This window comes from Eleutherodactylus coqui, unplaced genomic scaffold (genome assembly GCF_035609145.1).
Source record: "Eleutherodactylus coqui strain aEleCoq1 unplaced genomic scaffold, aEleCoq1.hap1 HAP1_SCAFFOLD_53, whole genome shotgun sequence".
NCBI lineage: Eukaryota > Metazoa > Chordata > Amphibia > Anura > Eleutherodactylidae > Eleutherodactylus > Eleutherodactylus coqui.
This window is the reverse complement of record NW_027101708.1, coordinates 676,712-690,000: the sequence shown is the minus strand read 5'-3', so window position 1 is coordinate 690,000 and position 13,289 is coordinate 676,712. Positions and strand designations below refer to the sequence as shown.

General features: G+C 42.7%; 1 protein-coding gene across 2 annotated transcripts in view; it reads right to left on the bottom strand.

Moving 5' to 3' along the window:
- The window catches only part of LOC136590900 (mycocerosic acid synthase-like polyketide synthase), a 121,451-nt gene that overhangs the window by 29,618 nt on the left and 78,544 nt on the right, over positions 1 to 13,289 (bottom strand). For both annotated transcript variants that reach the window (XM_066588421.1, XM_066588422.1), the window contains 4 exons: positions 11,751 to 11,904; positions 10,644 to 10,804; positions 9,873 to 10,076; positions 1,849 to 2,030 (listed from right to left, as the gene is read on the bottom strand). In XM_066588421.1, the coding sequence (XP_066444518.1) occupies positions 1,849 to 2,030; positions 9,873 to 10,076; positions 10,644 to 10,804; positions 11,751 to 11,904 (701 nt within the window). The remainder of the gene's footprint in view (positions 1 to 1,848; positions 2,031 to 9,872; positions 10,077 to 10,643; positions 10,805 to 11,750; positions 11,905 to 13,289) is intronic.

The following is a 13,289-nucleotide window of genomic DNA, read 5'->3' as shown; positions in this document are numbered from 1 at the left end:
CTCATATGCATCTGTCTCATGTCTGTCTCCTATCTGTCCCATTTCTATCTACATTTCTATCTCATGTCTCTCTGTGTCAAATCTATCGATCTGTCTATCTCTCATATCTCTCTATCATAGCTATCTATATTTCTCTCGCTCTCATATCTCTCAAATCTATATCTATCTATTTCTTTAACTATATCTCTCTATCTTTCTCATATCTATCTCTCATTTTAATATATATCTATCTATTTCTCTCTCACATCTATCTCTCATAACTATATCTCATATCTATCTGTCTGTCTCATATCTATTCATCTTTTTATGTCTCATATCTCTCATATATATCTATGTATGTCTATCTCATATCTATCTGTCTCTTTCTCTCATATCTATCTATCAATCTTTTTCTCTCATATCTATCTATCCATCTAGCTTATCTCTATATATATGATATCTATCTATCGACCATTCTCCTATCTATCTATATCATATATATTTAAAATCTATCTATATGTATGTGTCTCTGCCTCATGTCTATCGATCTGTCTATCTAGCTCTCTCATATCTATCTTTCTCTCACATGTCTATCTTTAATATTTATGTATCTCTCTCATATCTATCTCATATCTATCAGTCTCTCTCTCTCTCTTTATATATATATCATTCTCATATCTATATCATATCTGTCTCAAATCTGTCTATCGGTCTCAAGTCTATCTGTCTCATATCTATCTGTATGTCTATCTCGCTCTCCCTCATATCTCATATCTATCTCTCTCATATCTATCTCTCATATTATTCTATATCTATGCAATTCTCTCATAACTATCTATGTCTGTGTATCTCTAATTTATCTATCACATATCTATTTGTCTCTTTCTCTCATATCTATCTCATGTCTATCTGTCTCTTTCTCTCATATCTATCTATCTATCTATCTATCTATCTATCTATCTATCTCATATCTATCTTCCAATCTCATATCTATCTGTCTCATTGATCAATTTATCTATGTCTCATATCTATCTCTCTTATACCTCTCTCTCTCTTTCTATCTCATAACTATCTGTGTCTGTCTATCTCTAAACAAACATCTATCTTATATCTATTGTCTGTATTTCTCTCACTCTCTCTCATATCCATCTATCGGGACGCTGTGCTAATAATGGAAAAAAGTGGTGTATGTGTGTGTATGTGTGAGAAAGTGGCCTAAGGGTCTACAAACAAATTTTCATGTAGTGCAGAAAATAAGTCATGTTTGGAAAGATTACGCCAAGGGGCTAGATTATGTATGGAAATTCATATTGCAGCTGTATGCATCATGATTTAGGTATGGGTACAGGGGAAGGGGGCCCCGAGCTGAACTTTTGCACCCAGGCCCCTGAGACTTTAGTTAAGCCCCTGAAACCAACCCATTAAAATTAATGTGTTCTATTTTCTGCGTATTGCGCACACAATTTTATATGTGCAAATATGCGTGCAAATGCGCCTGTGTACACCCAGCCTTACTCCGTACTACATGTTCAGAAGTCCTGGCATCACTTCTGTTTGCCTTCACACAAGGCTATCTACTGGATGGCAAAATGATTTGGCTCCACAGAACACTTGGATCTCGTCCGTAGGTTCATGCTGAGATGAAATGACTTTTGAGTAGTTATAAATGTAGCAAAATGTAACCAAATGCTGATAACTTGCTGCAACAATAATGTTTACATAAGAAAAGCTATTGGAAGAGTAAAATATCTGTGTCACAGTTATTTCACTTATTAAGTGTCAAACTAAACTTTGCTAGATCTGTATTACAAGATGTAACTCCGTAAAATAAAATAACTTGTTCACTTTACTGAATGTAAGACATCGTACCTTTTTTAGAGGTTTTAAGAGAACAACACCACATCCTTCTCCTCTTCCATATCCATCAGCTTTGTTGGAAAATGGTTTACATATCCCATCTGGAGAAAGCATATTTGCTTTGCTAAGCATAACGTACATAAGAGGTTCAATGATGCAATTGGCTGCTCCACAGATCGCCATATCACAATCACCTGTTGATGACCGGTATCAGTCTTTGTAACAAGAAGCACTTTTCTGTTCATAAGCCAGAAATACAGTAATTCTTTTCATTCTTAGAATTAAATATACTATTCTTTGATATTAAAGCAGATCTGTTATGTAGTTAGGTTGTCCTGTACGAGGGCTGCATATTATAATGACAGGTCTGATTAGTTTTTATACCAAATGACAAAGATACTGTGCCTCTTGGTTAATAGCCAAAATAAAATACAGCAGACTCACAGAGGCTTTCTAGATTATGAGTCCAGTGTTTTCCTCACCACCTTGCCAGTGAATGAGGCCCACTAAAGTAACTGTCAGTATACATAGTAAATGCTCGGGTGCTCGTTGCTCGAGTCGAACTTCCCGCGATGGTCAAGAGTTCATTTCGAGTAACGAACCCCATTGAAGTCAATGGGCGACTCAAGCATTTTTGTATATGACCGATGCTCCGCTTAGGTTTTCCAGATTTTCACAAATGAAAACCTAAGAAAGTGATGGAAACGCCACAAAAACGGATAGGGCAGGCCAGGGGCAACATGCAGGGCTGCATCTCAGGCTCCCTGGTCTCACTATTAAGCCACAATAGTGGCAAGAGTGTGCCCCCGCCCCAACAATTTTTACTTTGGACAAACCCTCATTAGCAAGGCACACCTTAGCTAAGCACCACACTACCTCCAACCAAGAACAATCACGACCTGCGGGACACACGCAGCCTCTACTCTGGGGTTACATGCTGCCCAACCCAACGCACAACCAGGTACAACAGCACCATGGGAAGTCAGTGTACACCCACAGCATGGGTGGGTGCCAGTAACCCAGAGAAGGTACATTAAGAAACCCCATTGCAGTGTCCCGGATAGCTATGGTACCGTTAGAGAAAATGCATGTTGGCCTCGGCCCACAATCCATGCCCTAGTTAGTCAGTGTTTTTTGGGGGCCAGATAGGTAGAACACTGCGATGGGAAGACTTAGTATACTGATAGTATACACAGACCCCTGTAACATTTATGTAGCAGAAGCATAGGCAGACCGCAGTTCCATTTTTCTAGCAGCAGTATAGGCAGACACCTGTAACTTTTACATGGCAGAAGTTTGGGCAGACCCGTATAACATTTACGTGGCAGCAGTATAGGCAGACCCCTGTAACATTTTTGTAGCAGCAGTATTGCAACCACAGTAACATTATTGTAGCAGCAATAATTAAAACATGCTATTGGCAGACCCCTGCAACATCTACGTGGTAGAAATATAGACAGACACCAGTAACATCCTTGTGGCAGCAGTATAGGCAGACCCCCTGTAACATTTACGTGGCAGAAGTACAGGCAGACCACTGTAACATTTACGTGGCAGAAGTATGGGCAGATCGCAGTAACATCCTTGTGGCTGCAGTATAGGCAGACCCCTGTAACATTAACGTGACAGAAGTATAGGCAGACCCTTGTAACATTTACGTGGCAGAAGTATAGGCAGACCCCTGTAACATTCTTGTAGCAGCAACATAGGCAGACCCCTGTAACATTTTAGTGGCAGACGTATAGGCAGATCCCTGTAACATTTATGTGGCAGAAGTATAGGCAGACCCCTGTAACATTTTGTGGCAAAAGTATAGGCAGACCCCTGTAACATTTTACTGGCAGCAGTATAAGCAGACCCCTGTAACATTTAACTGGCAGCAGTATAGGCAGACCCCTGTAACATTTAACTGGCAGCAGTATAGGCAGACCCCAGTAACATTCTTGTAGCAGTAGTATAGGCAGACCCCTGTAACATTTACATGGCTAAAGCATAGGCAGACCCCAGTCACATTCTTGTCGCAGCAGTATAGGCAGACCCAAGTAACATCCTTGTGGCTGTAGTATAGGCAGACCCCACTAACATTTCTGTTTCAGGAGTATAAGTAGACCCCTGTAACATTTATGTAGCAGAAGCATAGGCATACCCCAGTAACATTTCTGTAGCAGCAGTACTGGCAAACCCCTGTAACATTTCAGTAGCAGCAGTATAGGCAGACCCCTGTAACATTTTAGTGGCAGAAGTTCGGGCAGACCCCAGTAACATTTACGTGGTAGAAGTAAAGGCAGACCCCAGTAACATTCATGTAGCAGCAGTATAGGCAGACCCCAGTAACATCCTTGTGGCAGCAGTATAGGCAGACCCCTGTAACATTTCTGTCGCAGCAATATAAGCAGACCCCTGTAACATTAATGTAGCAGAAGCATAGGCAAACCCCAGTAACATTTCTGTAGCAGCAGTATAGGCAGACCTCAGTAACATTTTTGTAGCAGCAGTATAGGCAAAACCCGTGTAACATTTACGTGGCAGAGGTTTGGGCAGACCCCTGTAACATTTACGTGGCAGAAGTAAAGGCAGGCCCCTGAAACATTTAAGTGGCAGCAGTATAGGCAGACCACTGTAACATTCTTGTAGCAGCAGTATTGGCCGACCCCTGTAATATTTCAGTGGCAGCAGTATAGGCCGACTCCTGTAACATTCTTGTAGCAGCAGTATTGGCAGACCCCAGTAACATTCTTGTAGCAGCAGTATAGGCAGACCCGTGTAATAATTTACGTGGCAGAAATTTGGGCAGACCCCAGTAACATTTACGAGGCAGAAGTATAGGCAGACCCCTGTAACAATCTTCTAGCAGCAGTACTGGCAGACCCCAGTAACATTCATGAAGCAGCAGTATAGGAAGAGCCCAGTAACATTCTTGTGGCAGCAGTACTGGCAGACCCCAGTAACATTCTTCTGGCAGCAGTATAGGCAGACCCCTAAAACATTTACTTTGCAGAAGTATAGGCAGACCCCAGTAACATCCTTGTGGCAGAAGTATAGGCAAACCCCTGTAACATTTACGTGGCAGAAGTATAGGCAGACCCCTGTAACATTTACATGGCAAAAGTATAGGCAGACTCCTGTAACATTTAAGTGGCAGAAGTATAGGCAGACCCCTATAACATTTACATGGCAAAAGTATAGGCAGACCCCTGTAACATTTAAGTGGCAGAAGTATAGGCAGACCCCTGTAACATCCTTGTGGCAGCAGTATAGGCAGACTCCAGTAACATTTCTGTCTCAGCAGTATAAGCAGTCTCCTGTAACATTTATGTAGCAAAAGCATAGGCAGACCCCATTAACATTTCTGTAGCAGCAGTATTGACAGACCGCTGTAACATTTACGTAGCAGAAGTATAGCCAGACCCCTGTAACATTTAAGTGGCAGCAGTATAGGCAGACCCCTGTAACATTTTTGTAGCAGCAGTACTGCAACCCCAGTAATATTATTGTAGCAGCAGTATTGGCAGACCCCTGTAACATCCACGTGGTAGAAGTATAGGCAGACACAAGTAACATCCTTGTGGCAGCAGTATAGGCAGACCCCTGTAACATTTACGTGGCAGAAGTATAGGCAGACCACTGTAACATTTACGTGGCAGAAGTATAGTCAGACCGCAGTAACATCCTTGTGGCTGCAGTATAGGCAGACCCCTGAAACATTTATGTGACAGTAGTATAGGCAGACCCTTGTAACATTTACGTGGCAGAAGTATAGGCAGACCCCAGTAACATTTAACCCCTTGAGTGGCACGCCCGGAAATTTTCCGGGACGAGCTCCACTGCTCATAGCAACATAGCCTGGAAGATTTCCGGGCTATGTATCACTACGGGAGCTGCAGAGCACAATGCCACAAGCTGTGTCAGTGTGCTCTGCCTGCACAGACCCACAGAGAACAAAGCAAGAGCTTTGAAAAACCAGCAGAACATATTGCCGATCTGCCGGCAATCTCCTGCTTTGTTTACAGGTTGCCATAGAGACCATCGGCTTGTCAGAAGCAAGCCGATGGTCTCTGTGGCAGGGAGAGCTTGGTGCTTGGCTGTGAGAGGACAGCTAGGATATAGCTCTTACAGCAGAGATCTCTGCTGTGTTAACCCTTTACATGCTGCAGTCTATGTAACATCCTTGTGGCAGAAGTATAGGCCGACCCTTGTAACATCCTTGTGGCAGAAGTATAGGCAGACCCCTGTAACATTTACGTGGCAGCAGTATAGGCAGACCCCTGTAACATTTACGTGGCAGAAGTATAGGCAGACCCCAATAACATTCTTGTAGCAGCAGTATTGGCAGACCCCAGTAACATTCTTGTAGCAGCAGTATGAGCAGACCCCTGTATCATTTTAGTGGCAGACGTATAGGCAAACCCCTGTAACATTTATGTGGCAGCAGTACTGGCAGACCCCAGTAACATTCTTCTGGCAGCAGTATAGGCAGACCCCTAAAACATTTACGTAGCACACATATAGGCAGACCCCAATAACATTCTTGTAGCAGCAGTATTAGCAGACCCCAGTAACATTCTTGTAGCAGCAGTATGAGCAGACCCCTGTAACATTTTAGTGGCAGACGTATAGGCAGACCCCTGTAACATTTTAGTGGCAGCAGTATAGGCAGACCCCTATAACATACTCGTAGCAGCATTATTGGCAGACCCCAGTAACATTCTTGTAGCAGCACTATAGGCAGACCCCTGTAACATTTACGTGGCAGATGTATAGGCAGACCCTAGTAACATCCTTGTGGCAGCAGTATAGGCAAACCCCTGTAACATTTATGTGGCAGCAGTACTGGCAGACCCCAGTAACATTCTACTGGCAGCAGTATAGGCAGACCCCTAAAACATTTACGTAGCAGACATATAGGCAGACCCCTGTAACATTCTTGTAGCAGCAGTATAGGCAGACCCCTGTAACATTTAAGTGGCAGAAGTATAGGCAGACCCCAGTCACATTCTTGTAGCATCAGTATAGGCAGACCCCAGTCACATTCTTGTAGCAGCAGTTTAGGCAGACCCCTGTAACATTTACGTGGCATAAGTGTAGGCAGACCCCTGTAACATTTAAATGGCAGCAGTATACGCCGACTCCTGTAACATTCTTGTAGCAGCAGTATAGGCAGACCCCAGTAACATTCTTGTAGCAGCAATATAGGCAGACCCTTGTAACATTTACATGGCAGCAGTATAGGCAGACCCCAGTAACATCCTTGTGGCAGCAGTATAGGCAGACCCCAGTAACATTTCTGTCGCAGCAGTATAAGCAGACCCCTGTAACATTTATGTAGTAGCAGCATAGGCAGACCCCAGTACCATTTGTTTAGCAGCAGTATAGGCAGACCCCAGTAACATTTCTGTAGCAGCAGTATTGGCAGACCCCAGTAACATTTGAGTAGCAGCAGTACAGGCAAACCCCTGTAACATTTACGTGGCAGACGTTTGGGCAGACCCCCTGTAACATTTACGTGGCAGAAGTATAGGCAGACCCCTGTAACATTCTTGTAGCAACAGTATTGGCAGACCCCAGTAGCATCCTTGTAGCAGCAATACAGGCAGACCCCTGTAACATTTCAGTGGCAGCAGTTGAGGCAGACCCCTGTAACTTTCATGTAGCAGAAGTATAGGCAGGCAGACCCCAGTAAAATTACGTGTACCAAGAGTACAAGTGTAGTGAAAAATTTATCAACCGAGAGGGCAGGTGAAACCCATAAATATTTTTGAAAGATACAGCTCACTGTCGCTTAATTTGTAACAGAGCCTGTCGGCAGCCCTGTTGAAAAAATTGGTTCATGTTAAAGTATCAATACTTTTAAAATTTTGAAAAATTGTAAAAAACATTGGTAGATGTAGATGAGCCTTTTGGGCCGCAGAAAAATTGGCCGTTCAGCACGATTACATGTTATTTCTGGAGGAGGAGTAGCAGGGGGAGGACTAATGTCAGATACAGATTGACAAAGCTAAATGCCCCGTTTTCCCGGTGATACAGAAGAGAGCGGTGGCAGTGAAAAGAATCTTTAGGTTCAGCTGCTCTCCGCCGGTGGAGAAGAGAAGTCTGGAGAAATCCAGGCTTTGTTCATCTTTATGAGTGTAAGCATTTTGGCACTGGCAGTTGACAGGCGGGTATGCTTATCCGTGATGATTCCCCCAGCTGCACTAAACACCCTCTCTGACAAGACGCTAGCGGCAGGGCAAGCCAGCACCTCCAGGTCATACAGCTCAAGTTCATGCCACGTGTCCAGCTTTGACACCCAATAGTTGTACGGAGCAGAGGCATCACGGAGGATGGTGGTACGATCGGCTACGTACTCCCTCACCATCTTTTTACAGTGCTCCCTCCGACTCAGCCTTGACTGGGGAGTGGTGACGCTGGGGAGCCATACAGCTGGCAAAGGCCTTGGAGAGTGTTCTCCTGCCTGCGCTGAACATGCTGCCTGATGTCCGCGCCTCCCCTGCTACTTGGCCCTCGGAACTTTGACTTCTGCCGCTAGCGCTTGTCAGATGGGAAGTTTACCATCAGTTTGTCCACCAGGGCCCTGTGGTATTGCATCACTCTCAAACCCCTTTCCTCTTCGGGAATGAAAGTGGAAAGGTTCTCCTTATACCGTGGGTCAAGCAGTGTGTACACCCAGTAATCCGTGTTGGCCAGAAGGTGTCCAACGCGAAGGTCACGAGAAAGGCAGCCTAACATGAAGTTAGCCATGTGTGCCAGGGTACCAGTATGCAACACACCGCTGTCCTCACTAGGAAGATCACTTTCAGGATCCTCCTCCACAGCCCATACACGCTGAACAGATGAGAGGCAAGCAGCATGGGTACCCTCTGCAGTGCAGAAAAAGGCGCTAAACATGCAGGGAAGGAAATGGAATTGATTCGAGTACCACGTGGTGCTCGTCTCGAGTAACGAGCATCTCGAACACCCTTATGCTCGGACGATTATGCTCGCTCATCTCTACATACAACTTTTTGATTGCTTTTTATTGAATTTTTTTCTTGGAGACAGAATGACTATTTCTGGCATTTTTAATTTCTTTTTAATGCGACGTTCACCATGCAGGGTAAATAATGCATTACTTTGATAGATTGGGCTTTTACGGATGCAGCGATACTAAGCATCTATTTTTGTTTTATGATTTTGATTTTTATTTCATCTAACTAATGACCTGTAAAAACACAGTTCATTAATTACAACTTACTGGTGGATGATCCGCAGCATTTGCGCCACCTAGAAACATACCCTATATGTTACATAAACCTACCCTTATAGTGTTCATTCAGCATGCGGTGTGTAACAGCGATTGAGAAATAGTTGTGCAATCGCTTTTGTTGTTCTTTTTACTAAGCAGGTCAATGGTGAGCCGACTGGATTTATTGTATAGGCAGATTTCCAAAACATACAATACAACGGCAATTGGATTACATTATTCCCCATAATTGGAAAAGCTTACATAGCATAAATAAACAGATATATTTGAATTCAGCGCACTAAAGGTACTATGAGCCACCTATGTGCTTATCAGTTACAAAAAACTTGGTAAAACGAACGAAAGTGAATAATTTTGTTGACATGTATAATACAATATGTGTACATTTATACACTTATATGGACATATTTCATATCTTGATAAGCAGACCCGATAGAGAAAATGTAATATCATTTTCAGAATCTATAACCCCAAAATACCCAAAAAAAGTTCTTACATCTCAGTCACCAAAAATTGTGTTCCCCAGTGTATTAAATATGGAGATACAATAAATCATGAATTTCTAACATTTACTACTCAAAATTAGTCACTAGTATTATATGAAACAAAGTGTTTGCGGATTAGAATGTCAGTAATAAAGTACAGTAAATTGTTGGTGTATATGGTTATGACTTAAGTCTCACATAGCCAAGCAGCATGGGGACACAAGCCACGTGGGGCTACCGAGCCTTTGGTTGGGGATTACTGCAGTACAGTATATGAGGATATTCTTATGTTATACTTGTGATGTATATACCTTGTTGGATGGATTGGCAGGCGTAATGTAAAGCAACAAGAAAGGAAGAACAACCGGTGTCGATGGTCAGAGAAGGGCCAGTCAGGTTGAAGCAATACGATATCCTGTTGGCGGCCATACATAAGGCTGTACCAACTCCATTTAAATGATTAATGTTATCAGCGCAGTTATTGTAAAGGCTGTATGCATCTCTGTTCATGATACCTGTAAAATGAAATATAGATTGAACTAGTAGCTCCTATAGATTACGTACAGCATCATTTGTAATATACCAGAATCATCAAACCAAAAGATACAAGTTTACACCCAGCCCATGGAACCCGGACCCCAAACTTTGTTTCCAGTGGTAGATAACTAGCATGGATAACTATACATGTAGCAAAATTAACCCTCTGCCACCTATTCATGTGCAGGACTATCCTGCAACTCTACAGACGAGATACCAAGCCAGCCGCAGCATCCCCAAGTACCATAAACTGTTTGCCGGGAGTGACAAGAGCGGCATTCATGGTGATAAACTGATCATCCCAAACCTTGTGTTCTCAAAGGATTGTGCATCTTGGCTCAACCCTTTTCAAATGTGAGCATTATAGTCTTAGGCCTCATTCAGACGGCTGTAACGTGGCCACTTCTTAGCTTTCATATTACAGCCACAAGATCTAAAACTCTCCAGGTTTAAGTGAACTAAACGTAACTCATCATACTCTAACTTTACAGCATCCGCTACATGGGGCCCTAAATGTTTCCATTCTAGTATCTTAATAACCTCACCTATAAATACTCCAGTTTCACTTCCACTGATGCTTTCTGTAGGGCAGCCGCCATCTTCCAGGGCTCTGTATGTACATTCAAGCAGTAGTTTTTGCTGCGGATCCATATTCTCAGTTTCAAATTTGCGGATTCCAAAAAGTTTATGGTCAAAGTCATTAATTCTACAAAAATGATTGAAATATTAAAATGCATTCAGCGATTAGATATTAAAGTATATTTAAGCTCTAAATGTTTATCAAAATATCATTAATTTAATTACAACTGGAAGTTTTGGAAAGTGGTCAGTGACTAAAATAGACCTGACTGCACCCACAGCAAAGGCAGGAATGAGGTGCTCATCCCGAGGTCTCCTTGAGTGTGCGCCCCACACATCCATTGGTCCTAACACCTCCTAACAGTCTGGTCAGATGCTCCTTTCTACTGGTGGTCTGTAGGGGGCATCCTGTGTCCGGTCAACTTGTGTGCCCCCATCCACTGGTCCCAACACCTCCTAACTGTCTGGTCAGACACTCCTCTCTACTGATGGTCTGTTGGGGGGTCCTGAGCTTGGTCACGCTGTGTGCCGTCACACATCCACTGGTCCCAACACCTCCTAACAGTCTGGTCAGATGCTCCTCTTAACTGATGGTCTGTCGGGGGGTCCTGAGCCGGGTCACCTTGTGTGCCCCTATCCACTGGTCCCAACACCTCCTAACAGTCTGGTCAGAACAGTCCGGTGGGGGAAAATTCATTGATAAGACCATTCAGCTTTTCACACCCCAACAATGCGCCCCTCTCAGACTCTAGTAACGGGGTGAAATCTCTTCTCTGCATTGTAGGGGTGTCTAGTGGCCAACAGGCTCTACACAAGTGGAAGAAGAGGTCACTACACACAAGGAGCCACCAAGAGCCTCTTATTGTACAAGAAAAGAGCCATTTTTAGGGCCTTGGGTGACAAAACTGTTCATCTAATCACACCACAACTCTCCTCATTTACAGATATACCTGAGATGGAGCCACAGGACGGGTTCTGCAGCAAAACAACAACTTCTTCTAGAAGCAAAATTGTTTTTACAAAAAGTGTATATTGAAAAATGTAACATCGGTAAAGTGACATAATGTACTTACCCCTCCACAAATGCAGCTCGCTTGGTACATATTTTTCCTGGCTCATTAGAATCAGAATCATACCAGTGTTTGATGTTAAATCTTTCTTCTGGTATCTCAGTGGTGCAGTTTTTCCCCTCAACAAGAACTTTCCAAAAGTTGTCGATTCCCTCACCTGTACAGTAGAAATATGACATTAGATATCCTTGAACGGTGGTAGATAGAGTAATAGAAAGAGATAAATCTATCAGATCTGCAGTAAAGACATGATTTGGTTGGAATTGTATCTGGACACTGGATTACTATTTCTCTGGGCTGTGTATCTGGGCACTGTGTAAGCACCGGCACAGGATAGTTGTGGAACCCTGAAAGAGATTTTACCCAAGTATGGCTGGTTTCACAGGGCCAAGAATCTCGCGGAAGTTTAGTGCATTGCGAGACGCACCAAATCCGTGCGAATATGAACTCTATTCTTTTGAATGGAGTCATATACATGAGCGATGTTTTCCCTCAACGCATCACGGTGAAGGAAAATATTATGGCCCTGTTCTATCTATTTGCGTTCTTCGGAACACATTACCCATTAATTTCAATGCGACCTTAAATACATTGCATAGCTTTCGCATACCGTTTGATGTGTATGCAAGGTTTTCCTTTGAAATCAATGGGAAACACTTCCGATCCGCAATAGAATTGGAAATTCACAAAAGCGATGTGTAGGTACCTTTAAAATGACACTCAAAATCCCATGACTTACTGCTAATGACCATACACTTAGTTCCTCTTTAATCTATAACTCCCACACCCCAGCTGCACAAAATCTCCAGACTGCGTTACCCCAATTAGATTAGTTCCCAATGTCCACAGTATTAGGCGTGCCCTAAATGCATCTTTTTAGGGAGCCCTAGCACATTCCCTAATCTAACTCTTCATTTTCCCCGCTTCTGTACTCCCCCTCAGAACTCGACCCCCTTCATCCCACTATATTCCCCACGCCGCATATGCCCTAATGCATCTCATATCTGTATGTACTCATAGGAGCAGTTAGTGGCTGGCTCATACAGCTCTATAATATATATATTACTCTATTTATATAAGAGATGAACAATCATTGTACAGAACAAACACTGCCACTTCTTGTGTCACCCCTATTTCCTCATAGACTTTTAAAATTGTCTTTTGGTATAACCCCTTAGGGACGAAGCCTCTTTGCGCCTTAGTGACAGAGCCAACTTTTGAAAATCTGACATGTGTCATCTAACATAGCATAACTCCATAAAGGCTTTACATATCCAAGTGATTCTGATACTGTTTTTTTCGCCACATGTTGTACTTCATATAAGTGGAAAAAATAGACTGATAGAATTTATAAACATTTATTAAAAGTGCCAATATTGGGAAAATTTTGAAAAAATTGTCATTTTTTCACATTTTCAACTGTAATTACGTAAATATGTGTAAACATACTGTACACATTTTTGCGAAGGTATACATTTCCATCAGTTTACTTTATTCTTGATGCACATTTGAAAAACTTTCTTACTTTTTTTTAAACATTTA